The 13,126-nt window shown below is 38.6% G+C and overlaps 1 protein-coding gene across 1 annotated transcript in view; it reads right to left on the bottom strand.

The window, feature by feature from the left end:
* The window catches only part of thsd7ba (thrombospondin, type I, domain containing 7Ba), a 186,904-nt gene that overhangs the window by 95,647 nt on the left and 78,131 nt on the right, over positions 1 to 13,126 (bottom strand). The window contains exons 4-7 of the mRNA XM_063499852.1: positions 11,863 to 12,721; positions 8,653 to 8,901; positions 7,492 to 7,661; positions 347 to 505 (exon numbers count right to left, since the gene is read on the bottom strand). Of these exons, the coding sequence (XP_063355922.1) occupies positions 347 to 505; positions 7,492 to 7,661; positions 8,653 to 8,901; positions 11,863 to 12,721 (1,437 nt within the window). The remainder of the gene's footprint in view (positions 1 to 346; positions 506 to 7,491; positions 7,662 to 8,652; positions 8,902 to 11,862; positions 12,722 to 13,126) is intronic.

A 13,126-nucleotide genomic window follows, 5' to 3' on the forward strand; every position in this document is an offset into this window, starting at 1 on the left:
CATTTGATTTCTATTTTCTTTTGTAGTAAGTTCTTCGGTAAACGATGTTAGCCTACGCTTGGTTTTGTTCTTTTCTTTGATTTGGCATCACTCACAGGCTCATGCAGTTTGTCTCATTTCTGCAATTTATTTCATCGTCTTGTTCTCATTTTTTCTTTTTTGTTTGACAATAAATATCTTCACAGAAACCAAGAATATCTGTTTGTATGTTGCCTCACTCCATCCAGTTTGAGCTGCGATATAATGCTTGTGACAGGCACACACATGTATACATGGAAAATGCAATGATCCAAATATTTCATAAGCCAAAACTTGTTCATTTTTATATGAATTTCTTTCAGCATACCTTTCTTCCCATGTGGTTCTTCACAGCTGTCATATAGGCAGGCACCCCAGGGTGACCACTCGGTGAGCAAGCAGTAATGCTGGCAGGGAATGGAGCAGTGTTGGACAGCCAAAGGAGGCTCTTCACCATCACACAGCCTAGCATTTACAGGCCTGGACACTGAACAAACAAAAGAAGCACAGGGAAGGATAAGCCGACCACAAGTCAAAACACATACAGGCAGTTGTAGAGTGTGTGTGTGTGTGTGTGTAGTGTTTGTGTGCATGCGTGCAAGTAATATGTTTAGGATTGAAAGCCAAACAAACATACTGTACGTGCTAGTTGATATGAAAGTGATTGAATGAGCATATGTGTTATCAGAGCACGGATGTAAGTTAGTTTTGATTGGCAAGATATTAAAGTAAAGTCTACAACTTAAACTTTCTCACTACAGCTGGTGAGAAATAGGTTACGAGTAGAGAAAAATGCTCATTTCTAACTTAAAAGGTAAAGTGGAAGGCCAATTCGGTCTCACAGGAAAATCTGTAACAGCTGGGTTGGTCTACTGCATAAATGTACTTTGCAATAAAGATTGTAAAATCAGGAGATACCTAGTTTTAGAGGGACCAATTGTAGAGGGAGGAACCAGTAACCTTGCATAACAGGAAAATATATGGTGAAGGGTGTGAAAGGGTCTACCCAAAACATGGTATTTTTGTAACTCTAATAGAATAATTTTAGTGAAATTAGAATTATGGTAAGTCTAAAACAAAAATAAAAATACAATATGAAACTATGTCTGAAAGTAATATATGAAAAACTAATTGGCCCCATAACAAGGACAAAAAGTCTAAAAACAAACAGCAGAAAAGTTATTGTTACACACAGAATCAAACCTCAGTCTAATGAGAGTAGTTCCCGTGACAAACCAACTTAACTGTCAAAACGAAAAACAAAATAAAACAGACTAAAAAAAACCCCCAAAGACACAAAAAAAAAATATGAAAGGCAGAATTTTAATGCCTTTTTTTCTAAAAACTGTGATGTTTTGTGTTGTGGAACAATATAGCTTTAAAACATTTTGCCACGAGACTCAGCTGAGAGGGCAACGACCAGCTAAGGGAATAAACAGCAGCTCAAAGGGGGAAATTAAGTCGAGACACGGTACGACCAATTCACTGCTAAGCACGGCTGACATTATTTGAAGATCACAGTCGGCTCAGCCACCTGTAATGGGCTCTGACATTAGTCTCTCTCACAGAGTAAGAGGCTATTTTTTGCCTGTCCACAACATGGGGATTTATTCAATCTAATATTCCATTTTGATGCACCTCAGCACATTACTGAGAGGCAAATTTCCATTTAAATGAGAGCCCATAGAGATATTCACTAAATGTCCACTGTGCATTTTGTCTTTTTACCAAAAGTAATTTACATGGTATTTGATCTCCTTTGTAAAATGAGATGCTTGCCTAAACACGTTGATAAAGTGCAGTATAGATCTTTCTGCTTTGCTCCCTAAATTGTTTTCATGTTTGCCAATTGTGTTACAGTTGTAGGCATCTAATAAAACCTGGTTGAGCTCTTTATATTCTCCACATGCCTTGCAGCCACATCTGTTTATCATGTAAAACTGTGCGAGTCACATCAAGGTAAACACTGAACTTGAAGTATTGATGTTGTCTCTCACATCCAGTGGTTCAAAGAGTTGCTTTCATTCGTACTCTATATTTAGCACATTCACAAATATACTTCTGATCTTCAAGCATTTCTCTGAACACTTTCTTCCAAAGGCAACACCTCCTTCACACAGCTCAGGACTTGGGTCAGGACTATACGAAAATATGGATGGAGGCAAAGTTAACTTGTTATTATTTAATAAACTGTTGTGTTTTAAGGGGAGGCAAAGATGCGATTTGCAAAAAGAGAATCTTACAGTTGGCAGCCATTAAAAACTACCCACTGTGTTTAATTAAAAAGATAAATGAAATACTTAGTATGCGTGTTAGTCTATTCTTAAAGTGATTTATAAGCCTAACTTTAATTTTGTTAATTAGAAAGTATCGCCTTTTTGTTCATAAATATTCAGTAACGGTCGATGTCTTCCTGCTGCCACAACTTGCCATATTGTGTGTGCCACATGTTTTGAACAGACTTAGGAGGGTTAGACTTGGGTTTCTGAAGTGTTGATAGAGATTTTTGTTCCTTTGCTTATCTTTTTTTTTTTGCATCAACTTAAACATGGGCAATATGCCAAATGTAGAACAATGAAAACACAGAGGCAATTCCCTTCCCCGTTGTTGTGAGCTGCAAATAAACATGTTCTGCAATAATAAAGGAATCCCAGCCAGCTAAGCTGATTAAGTTCAGGGGAGAACCCCCAGGGCCATTACATTGGAGACCAAATTGAAATCGGTTTAACCAACAAATAAATAATCATCAATGTTGTCTAGCATTATTTGGCAGTATATCTCTTTGCAAAATTACTACAACACGTAAAGACATTTTTTTTTTTTTTTTTTTGAAGGATGTGTGGCAAAACAACAAAGAAGTCTTTAAACAGATGCAATTGTTGCCCCAACTGCCTGAACCAAAATAATGAATCTGACTAGATTATCCGTTAATATTTTTTGGGTCATATTTTAAAACTATACTTTACATTATTTTCAGTCTCTACCTTCAACTGAACTTCAATATAGCTCCGGCAATAAACAAGATACATTAAATGCACAAACTATATATAAAAAAGTAGTTATTATTTGACTAACAGCAGTTACTTCCTTATTTTCTTCAAGTCTGTACCTTGACTAACCTCGGATATTTATGCAGTCTGTCTACATTTTATTACAGGGCTTTAATAGCTATACATTTCCTGATATTGCAGCCACGGTTCACAGTGGGAGGGATGATAAGTTCTACTCAGCGTTTGAATTAAAGTAATATTTCACATTTACTTCAGCTTGTATGCCATATTTGAAAAAACTGTGAAAACACACTTTCCTCCTGTCTCTCACACTTTTAGGTCTCAAATTGTTTTACTTGTTTTCTGAAAAAGGAACTAGATTTCTCTTAAAGAAAAAGTTTGCTTGGTAATAGCTGGTATGTATGCATGCTACCTCCTGACCACATTATACAGATTATCATACAGAGAAAGAATATTTCATTCCACTGCTATGTTGATAACACGCAGACATTCTTATATTAGAAATTGATGGTTACATTTTTTTTTTAAATTAAATTCAAATAAAAGAGGAATTCTTATCACTGGTACAGACAATCTGCATCCAACCATGAAGTCCTCCCTCAGTCCTTTATCTGTTCATGGGCTTTAGTGACGCTCAGTGTCATTCATGGTTTTACTTCCTCTTGGTTAGATTTTTGTAACGGTCTTTTAAACTCGTATCAATCAGAAAGCATAAAACAATTCAGACTGTGTAAAATGTAGCAACCAGACTTCTTACAACAACCAAGAAAAAATTATATTACACTAATCTTAAAGACTCTACACTGGCTGCCCATCACTTTAAGGATCAATTTTAAGATTTTACTTATCACTTTTAAAGGTCTTCACGGCCTGCATTCAGAATACATGCTGAAATTGCTGTTCTTGTACCAACCGGTGCGCAGCCTCAGATCCTCAGGCAAGAACCTGTTAACTGTTCTCACCTCAGTGAGTGTTAGCTGTGAGGCCTCGCCCATTTAGGGATGATGTGCCTGAGAAAATCTGGCTTGCCTCACCAGTTTCTTCTCTCACTGCTAAAGGTTCCTTTTTATTGTAAGGCTTTGGTGTGATTTCAGTATAAATATAATATTTTTGACTTTGTTTGTTTAACTTAAACTTAACTTAAAAGAATAGATAAAGCTCAATAAAACTGAATCACAATCTTATTCTTATTTTGATGTTGCATCTGAGTCTTGCATGGCCTATTTTAGCTGATACATAAATTGTCTTCATAACTTCTCCTAATTTGTTCTTTATTTCTGTTTTACCCGAGAAAGACTTTGTAACACTGGTCGTGGTTTGTCGAAAGCATTCTCAATTTTTTTTCTTATTCACCTCAATAATTCTTCAAAGAAACTAGGAAAAAGTGACTTGCCCAGTTACAGTTTTCTATAATAGACAGTATCATCTCTGTACTATACAATCCAATGTACTGTACAGGGTAAAATAAGGATTGTAGCGGAAAAAAGAGCTCAGTTCATTTAGCATTGTTAGAGGTGTATATATATATATATATATATTTTTTTTTTTTACCTTAGCTGGACATAACCTGACTAAAAGTAGGTTTTTAGTCTTGCAAATTTCCACAGTACAGTGGGGCATGACCAATGACACAGTGATGTGCTTACTGAAGAGGAATATTTCCCGCAGTCTTATACAGTGGCTTGTGAGTAAGGAATATCAGTCAAAAACTGTTCTGCAAGCACTTTTTTTTTCATTTGAACAGTCTAATTTAATTCTTTCTTTTTTTTTTCTTTTTTTTTTAAAAAAAAGCAGAAATTCAAAAACCTTTTTACTGAACAAAAGCAACATTTGTGAGATGTGGGAAACTTGCTGAATGTTAATTTCATTAGCATCTTTAGTAGCTTTGCTGGTTTAAGTGCCATTTTATATTTTCTGTCTCTTAGTTTGATAATGAATCTGCATTATTATCTGACCAAAGAGGCCCAATGCTTGTAGGTTCATGAAAAAAACTGCACTTTCACACTTTCAGAGGTACAATTAGCAATTTCTCTGTGAAGGTTCCCAGTCATCCAGGTCATGGTAGTCTAAAGAGCTTGGAAAGAAAAGTGTCTGGACTTCTTTAAGTTGCTTGAAGACGTTCCACCTCTCATCTGAGAAGCTTCTTCAGTTCTAACGTCAAATGGTGGAGAGTCCCAGATTTAAGTCCTAGGGGAGTGTCCCCCAAGGTCCCCTGTTGATCCTCTACCTAATCACATGAGCCAAGGTGTGAAAATGGGTGTAGGTCACAATCAAAGGTTTCAGGTGAACCCGCTGTGAAACCTAGCCCCACCCTATGATGTGATTTCCTGAGGTCAACAGGCCCAGGGTGTGAGTGGGCATTAAGGCGTCTGGGAAGGGATCTCAAAACTGGATTATAGATGGCAGACAGTTGGTGTCGTAAGCCACCGCCTCTGTTCAAAGATTTTGGCTCACAGTGGACATAAATGGCTTCTTTCACTCCTCTTTCAAACCATCTGTCTTCTCTGTCCAAAATGTGAACATTGGCATCCTCAAAACAGTGACCTTTGTCCTTTAGATGCAGATGGACAGCTGAGTCTTGTCCAATCGAGATGGCTTTTCTATGTCGTGCCATGCGTTTATAAAGTGGCTGTTTTGTCTCTCCAATGTAGAGGTTTGAGCATTCCTCACTACACTGTACAGCATACACTACGTTGCTAAGTTTGTGCTTAGGAGTTTGGGATGAACCAGTTTTGTCTGAGTGTGTGGCTGGGTCTATAGTACACTGGGATGTCATGCTTGAAGAAGACTCTCCTGAGTTTTTCTGATAAACCGGCAACATGGGGATGACAATGTTGTTGCATTTGTCTTTCTGATCCTCCCTAGTTGGTGTCTGAATAACTAAAGAAGCTTCTCGGATGAGAAGTGAAACGTCTTCAAGCAACTTAAAGAGGTCCAGACGCTTTTCTTTCAAAGCTCTTTAGACAAATAACAATTTCACATGCAGAACAGTGCCCCACTGTTGGTCCAGACCTTATATTATATTGTACCTTGGTAAAAGACTCTTTTAGTAAGATGCTGTCTAGTTGTACTTAGAACACAAATCAGTTACAGCAATGAAGAATGTTTATCATTTTTTGTTTCGTACCTAAAACTATTTTGGATTTGATGGCAACAACATGTCTCTTAAAAGGCTGGAAAAGTAAGTGGTACTAAAAAGAAACAGCTGGAGGAACATTTTGCAACTAGTTAGTTTAATTAGCAACCGGTCAGTACCATGACTGAATATAAAAAGAACATCTTAGAGAGACAAAGCTTTTCAGAGGTAGAGATGACTAGAGCTTCAACAATGTGCAAAAAAACTGTGTGTGTAAATTTTGGAACAATTTAAGACACATCAAATTGTGGATATCCCATCATTTACAGTACATAATATCATCAAAACATTCAGAGAATCTGGAGAAATCAAGAGAGAAGGCTATAAATCCACACTGGTTGCCCATGATCCTATGGCTCTCAGGCCTCACTGTATTAAAAGCAGTCATAATTGCGTCATGGAAATCACTGCATGGGCTCAGGAACACTTCAGAAATCATTGTCTGTGAGTGCAGTTCAGCGTGCCATCCACAAATGCAGGCTAAAGCTCTATCATGCAAAGAAGAAGCCATATGTGAACGTGATTCATAAATGCCACCATGCTGTCTGGGCCAAAGCTCATTTAAAATGGACTGAGGGGAAGTGGAAAACTCTTCTGTGGTCAGAATTGAAATTTGAAGTGCTTTCTGTAAAATATGGATGTCGTGCCCTCTGAACTAAAGAGGAGAGGCAGCGTCGAGCTTGTTATCAGTGCTCACTGAAAAAGCCTGCATCTTTGTATGGGGGTCCATCAGTGCACCTTCATACATTCAGACAACCCCCATACCTTTCACATCAATGCTTAAAGGCATATGCTGGTTTTACAGCTACATACGCTCCTTTTTTCAAGGACGACCCTTGCATATTTCAGCAAGACAATGCTAAACCATGTGTTGTAGCTACTGGAAAAGCATGGCTTTGTAGCAGGAGACTCCTGGTGCCTGCAGTACACACCTTTCCCCAACGGAAAACACTTGATGTATGATGAAGTGCAAAATATGACAGCAAACACCCAGGACTGTTGAGCACCTAGAATCTTTTATCAGGCAAGAAAAGGGCAACACTCCTCTTCTTAAAGTCCAGCAACAGGTCTTCTTGGCTCCCAGATATTTACAGACTATTGTTTAAAGGTTTTATTTACATTTTTTAATTTACATTTTACTTTACATTTAAAACAGCATCCAAATATGGTGGGAATTGGGTTTGTATTTTTCTGCTCATAGCATTCACCTTAATAATGTAAACCACAAACAAACCATGGAAAATTATTTATGGTGCATTTCTTGAGTCACTGTGTTTTTCCAGCAAGCCCAGGGTAAACTGAAATAAAGGTATTTTTTCCCCTTACCCTCCTTTCTGTGATGTGGTGCTGAGGCATCAGGGACTTGAACACAGTAGGTCTTCCTGGTCTGGATGCCCCCTCCACATAAAAGGCTGATGTTTGCCAGTCTCCGGTTCTGCTGGCTCAGTAAGGGTAGAATCCGACATTCGCCCCAGTCAGTGGTCCTCCACACATACCTAACAGAGCACGCAAGGATGCTAATAAGTTATATTTGCAATGTTAATGAGTTAAAAGCTGTTAAATTGAATCAGTGATGGAGCCACTGTTTGATATGTATTACAAAAAGTCAACACGTGTTTGTGTATTTTCAAAAACAAAGTTGTAATCCATTAAGAAATAAATTGATAAATGATCGTACTTAAGAAGGATAAAGCCTCAGTATACACAAAGCCGTGCCAGTTGCTTTCAAAGAGTCACACAAAGCAAAAGACAAATTAGTGAAAGCAGTCTCTGGCAAAAGCGTCTCTCACAGTATGTCAGAAGCAGGGGGTGTGGGGGGGGTGATTATTTTGATTTCAAAACTTCTAAACAAATGTTTGGTTTCATCTATGAAAAATGCAGTGATGCAGAAAGCAATAATATTTGAGGAGTTTACCAGAACAACAGCCTGTAGTAATCTATCAAATGCTTAATTTCCGTAATGAGTTTTCCCTAATCATGTAAATCCTCTGCTCTCAGGCACTCAGTGTAGATTCAGCAAATAAAACAAAATCTACCAGCAGGGAAAGTAATTCTCCATTGACTACTTTGTTTTGTGCATGTTATATTAGCTAAATCCTATCGTAACTCAAATGCCCTAATACAATGGCATTCTGTCAAGCCCTCTTTTTATCATGTCATGTCTATTGGGTCAGGAACTCCCTGCAGTACACATGATTATTGTGGCTGCCACAAGATAATTAAAATGATGCTAGAAAAACAGTATGCACAAATCAATTCAATAGTAAAATCATAAATATTTTTAACCTCTAGGCTTTCTCTCATAATTATTAAGGTGAATTTGTTCAAGGAAGCCAAATTAAAAACCCTTATTTGGTCCTCGAGTTTGTCATGCTATAAATAAATGGGTGTGTTGGGGAGACTACACATGAAAAGAACTTTCTTTTGAAGATTGTGGCCTTAAGAAGCTATAAAGATGATATCTGTTAAAAAAAAATAAAAAATTACCTGGGGCAGTTTGGAAGTAAATCGCCTATGATATTGCAAGCCTCTTTTTCCTCAAGGGCAGGACATCGCTTCCCCCCACCAACTGGGATCTGAGTCATGATCCGTGACCGGAGGCGGTAGCCAGGGGATAGGTCGGTGGACCGGCAGGTCTTAGAGCAGGGACTCCACGATGACCAATCGGATGTCTGACAGTCTTTGGGGATCACGCATGTTTGGAAGGTCAGTGGGGATTTGTCCTTCGTACAGAGGCTGCAGATTGAGGAGAGTACATTACTGTCACGTCAAGGAAATTTTATTTCATAACACGATATCTTTGTGACCCCTTTAAAGTTTGAGAGTGCAGTTCTACACAAAGCAAGCTATAAATAGATGTTGTTGGGATTTAATTGGATTTGCCGATGGAGAGGTATGAGATCCTATGAGCAAGTGGTTCTGTTGATTTGTTGTTGAATAAATGACCTTTACTTCTTCCACTCAAGAATTTAAAGTACATCTTGTTAACACAGATCTCAAGACAAAGTCAATCTTTTACACAAGTGCCACAAAGAGCTGATATGCTCACTTAGAGATGTTAACCAAGCACATTAGTCATTAGTCATGATTTTAATGCTATTATCCCATTAAACTGCCGCTGCTGCTGCTGCTGCTGCTGCTGTCCAACCCACTATAGTGCCAAACCATGTAACTGACCCATACGTCCTCTGCACGATAGTTTTTTGTGTGACAAAAACTAAAAGAGTGACATGGAAATAAATGGAAATGAGAGTTTAAAAAAACAACAATATCACATGGCACAAACACTGATCTCCTGGGGGAAAGTACAGTCAACTTGTACCAGTAGTAAATCTGGGACTGCCAAGAATTGACTTTTGTTGCTCTATCAGAAAAAAGCTCTATCAGCAAAAGCTCATGTGTGATCTATTTCACCACTGTATAATGACCCCATAAATGAAGTCATAACCCAATGAACCATCTAGGTGGTGGTGGTAAGCCTATATTAGCCATATCCTTAGACACGATAACCAGACTATGGCCATTTAATAGGCTAATCCCAAACCAAAAGCAGGTGTTTTCTCATCCAATTACAGCTTTTGTTGGCTAATCTTGGAAGTTGAATTAGTCAGGTTATTGAGATACAAGATAATTTTTAGACTTTCTCCTTGTAATGAGGCTGTAAGTAGAGTAAAATGAAGCACAATACACGTGGGAAATCTATTTCAAAAGCGCCACACCTCCTTAGATAAAATAAGTGCTAATCGAGCAATGCAAAATAAAATCCTTTTTTCAAACCACGGGACAAATGAACATGTGAGTGAAAACAGATCTGTGGCAAGATAAATGACTTTAAACTACTCTGTCCAAAATGGCAACAAGCAAGAGCAATTACAAGAAAATTGATATGACAATTAAATGCTGTACAACTTCAATGCAGTATGCCTTATTATAAATAAAAAAGCAATATGGAGCAATAAAAAAAGCTTAATTGAAACAATATGATTGAAATGTGGTCTCTGAAACAATGATGGCAGTCAGAAATGGATTTTAACAGCCAGCTAATAGTGACACTTTACACCAAGAAAATGGTATAGTGGCATTTAATCAATGTAATATACATGCAATGATTTTCTTTCTGTATGAGAAAAACAAAACAAAACAAAAAACACTAGACAGAATGTTGTTTGTGACTGTGTATTTGTGTTTGTGTGTGTGTGTGAGACACAGCATGTGTCGGTGTGCATTTGTGTGCGCTCTGCTTTTTGCTTTGTGTGCGAGTACGTGCAGAAAAATCCATTCTTATCAAATCCAAATACCAAGGTTAGCTCTAACAGCAGAGAGTGGAAGGGGGGCAACACTTGACATTTAACACAATAATGCCTCCCTTCCTTGCTGAAATGCTGGTCAAACATCAGCCCTCATATAATCTAGTAATAATTGAATAAATAACCACCATCAATAAAAACCATTTTATTTCACTGAATACACCTCATGAGAGGTGGTGAGCATTGATTATGCCTCTCTTTTATTAAAAAAAAAATCAACAATAGTGTCCATTAGGATTATTTTGCCTGACAGACAACAACATTCAGCTCCTATAATTTTGAAAACTCTCCACACGCTTCATCAGAGGAAAAGTAAACTGATGAAAGAGAAACAAACTACAGATATTTCCTTTCATTATTAAACCTGCAAACATTTCCGCTTGGATACAGAACAAAAAAAAAAACACAAGAAGAAAGAAAGATTATACAGCACTGCCGTTTTCACATGAGAACAAATCAGGTGCACCACAACATTTATCACACCTTGAAATCCAGAAAATTAGAATCCAGGGTTCTATTTGGCACCAATTATTAGAATGTCCTAAGGGGGTAACAGGTGGAATCAGTCTTTCTATACCATTGAGGTATGTGGTCTGACAGAGGGAAAAATGGGTTTGTGGATCCCAGTGGGAAAAAGAAACGAAAAGCAAAATTTTTTACATGTATGGTTGATTTCAAAGAACTGCCAATTTTTCCAGGATTGATTGCCCCAGCAATGTCAGCCTCAGAGCAGTGCATCTGAAAAACAGTTTCTAGTAAAGTCCGCATTTTATTCCAGGATGAACAAACTGTCTTTGTCAAACTGTAAGTGTATACTATCAGATAAATATTTCAGAAATTTGAAAATCATGGGGGATGTGTCAGGAGAAAGTATTTTGCTGTGTGTTACACATTTTAGAGCAATACTTTATTTTGCCAATGAACCATAGGGGAAGAGAAGGGTTTTTTTTGCAGTGGGGGGTTAAATAATGTACTCTGGAAAGACAAATCCAGCATACAACTTTTTGACGGTGGTTAAAGCAGATGTGTTTGGGGCAGACCAAAGACAGCTTTCAAAAAGAGCATTTTTCAACCAACTGTGAAGGATGGCAAAGAAAATGTTATAGATTCGAATGCAGCACAGTGCCGGGGACCTGAAGATTTAAAGTACAGTAAAATATCTACCAAGAAAAGTTTAAAAGATCTTGCAACTGATGCAATTTTGCATTGAAGAGTTGTGAAGTGGTAGGGTGGCCACTTTGGGGGCATAATGACTGAAAAAGGCATAAGTATTCCTAATTTTTGTGAAAAATGCATCAATATGTCCCAACTGTTATAGGATTTACTTCAATCCACATTACCATATTAAGATGATTTTCCTATTCTTTATGGTTTGAAGCATGTTGCTTACCTCAGCATAGCATTTTTGCCATCGCTTCTTGTGCAGCGAACATGTCGTGTCTGGTATCCCACCTCCAGTTCCCACGACGCGGGGTACTTAATGTGCGCATGAGCAAGGTGGTGGTGGGTGTGATGCAAATGCTGGTGAGAAGCTAGTGTGTGCAGCGTGGCTGTGTTGTTCTCGTTGGACATAGTACTGAAGTCCACTGTCGTCCTTCCACTTAATAGGGCATCCTTGTGATGGGGCATTCGGCACTCACTCCAGGCCCCTACTTTAAGGCTGTACTGGTACTCGTCCTCCCCAGCCGGGCAGTCAACATGGCTGGAACAAGTCCTGGTCTCAGTTAGGTTGGGGCAGTTTGCCCCTCCATACATTGGTGTGGCCAGAACATGTCGAGTCCGATGCTGCAGGCCAGCACCGCAGGTTTTGCTGCAACTTGACCAAGAGGTGAAGTCTGAAACCACACAGTCCTGGGGGCAGGGGACAAGGCATGCCTGCTCCACAGGTGGTTTTTGGGAAAAGAATTCACATATCCTTGAACTGACTGTGGTTCGATTTGAGGTGCGTACGCAGTAGACTTTGCGCCTCTGGATCCCATGCTGTGCTGTAATGCACTCAGTTGCCCTCAACTTGAGCTCATTGGAAAAGAAAGGAACAAGAACACAGCTCCCCCACTCTGACAACTCCCACTCGAAGAGATCCTGGTGCCAGTCGCAGACTTTAAAGCACTGTCTCTGGGTTTCTGGTTTCTCCATGTGCTGGCAGTGGGAGTGGTGGGTAGTCCAGCCCTCCATGTGGATGCACCATATTGTCCTTGTCTGAACCCCACCAGAACCACACTCCTCACCAGTACACTGACCCCACTGGCCTGCAGCAAAGAAAAAACACATGGAGAGGGCATTTTCATTAAAAACTGAAGCTTTAGGGGGGAAAAATGATTTAAATTGCAGCAATCTGGCAGCTTGCAATCAAGCAAAATTCAAGGCCATTCACTTAACCTCCATGATTGCTTTATTCATGAACTGAGGAAAAAAGGAACAAAGGAACACAAAGTAATCAAACCAGTGGCGGACATCAATATAAAGAAAATACAAGGTCAGTTTTTGGTCACAAAGGATTATATAAATTTTTAGGTTCTTGAGCTCAAACTGATCAATATTTTTGGTCATGTATAGTATGGTTAGGAGTTCACTTGGGTATTATGATAAGATATGCTATTAACTTGAATTCTGCGGGCCATTATTATCATTATTATAATTTGTATTATTACTTC

This window comes from Pelmatolapia mariae, linkage group LG16_19 (assembly GCF_036321145.2).
Source record: "Pelmatolapia mariae isolate MD_Pm_ZW linkage group LG16_19, Pm_UMD_F_2, whole genome shotgun sequence".
Taxonomy (NCBI): domain Eukaryota; kingdom Metazoa; phylum Chordata; class Actinopteri; order Cichliformes; family Cichlidae; genus Pelmatolapia; species Pelmatolapia mariae.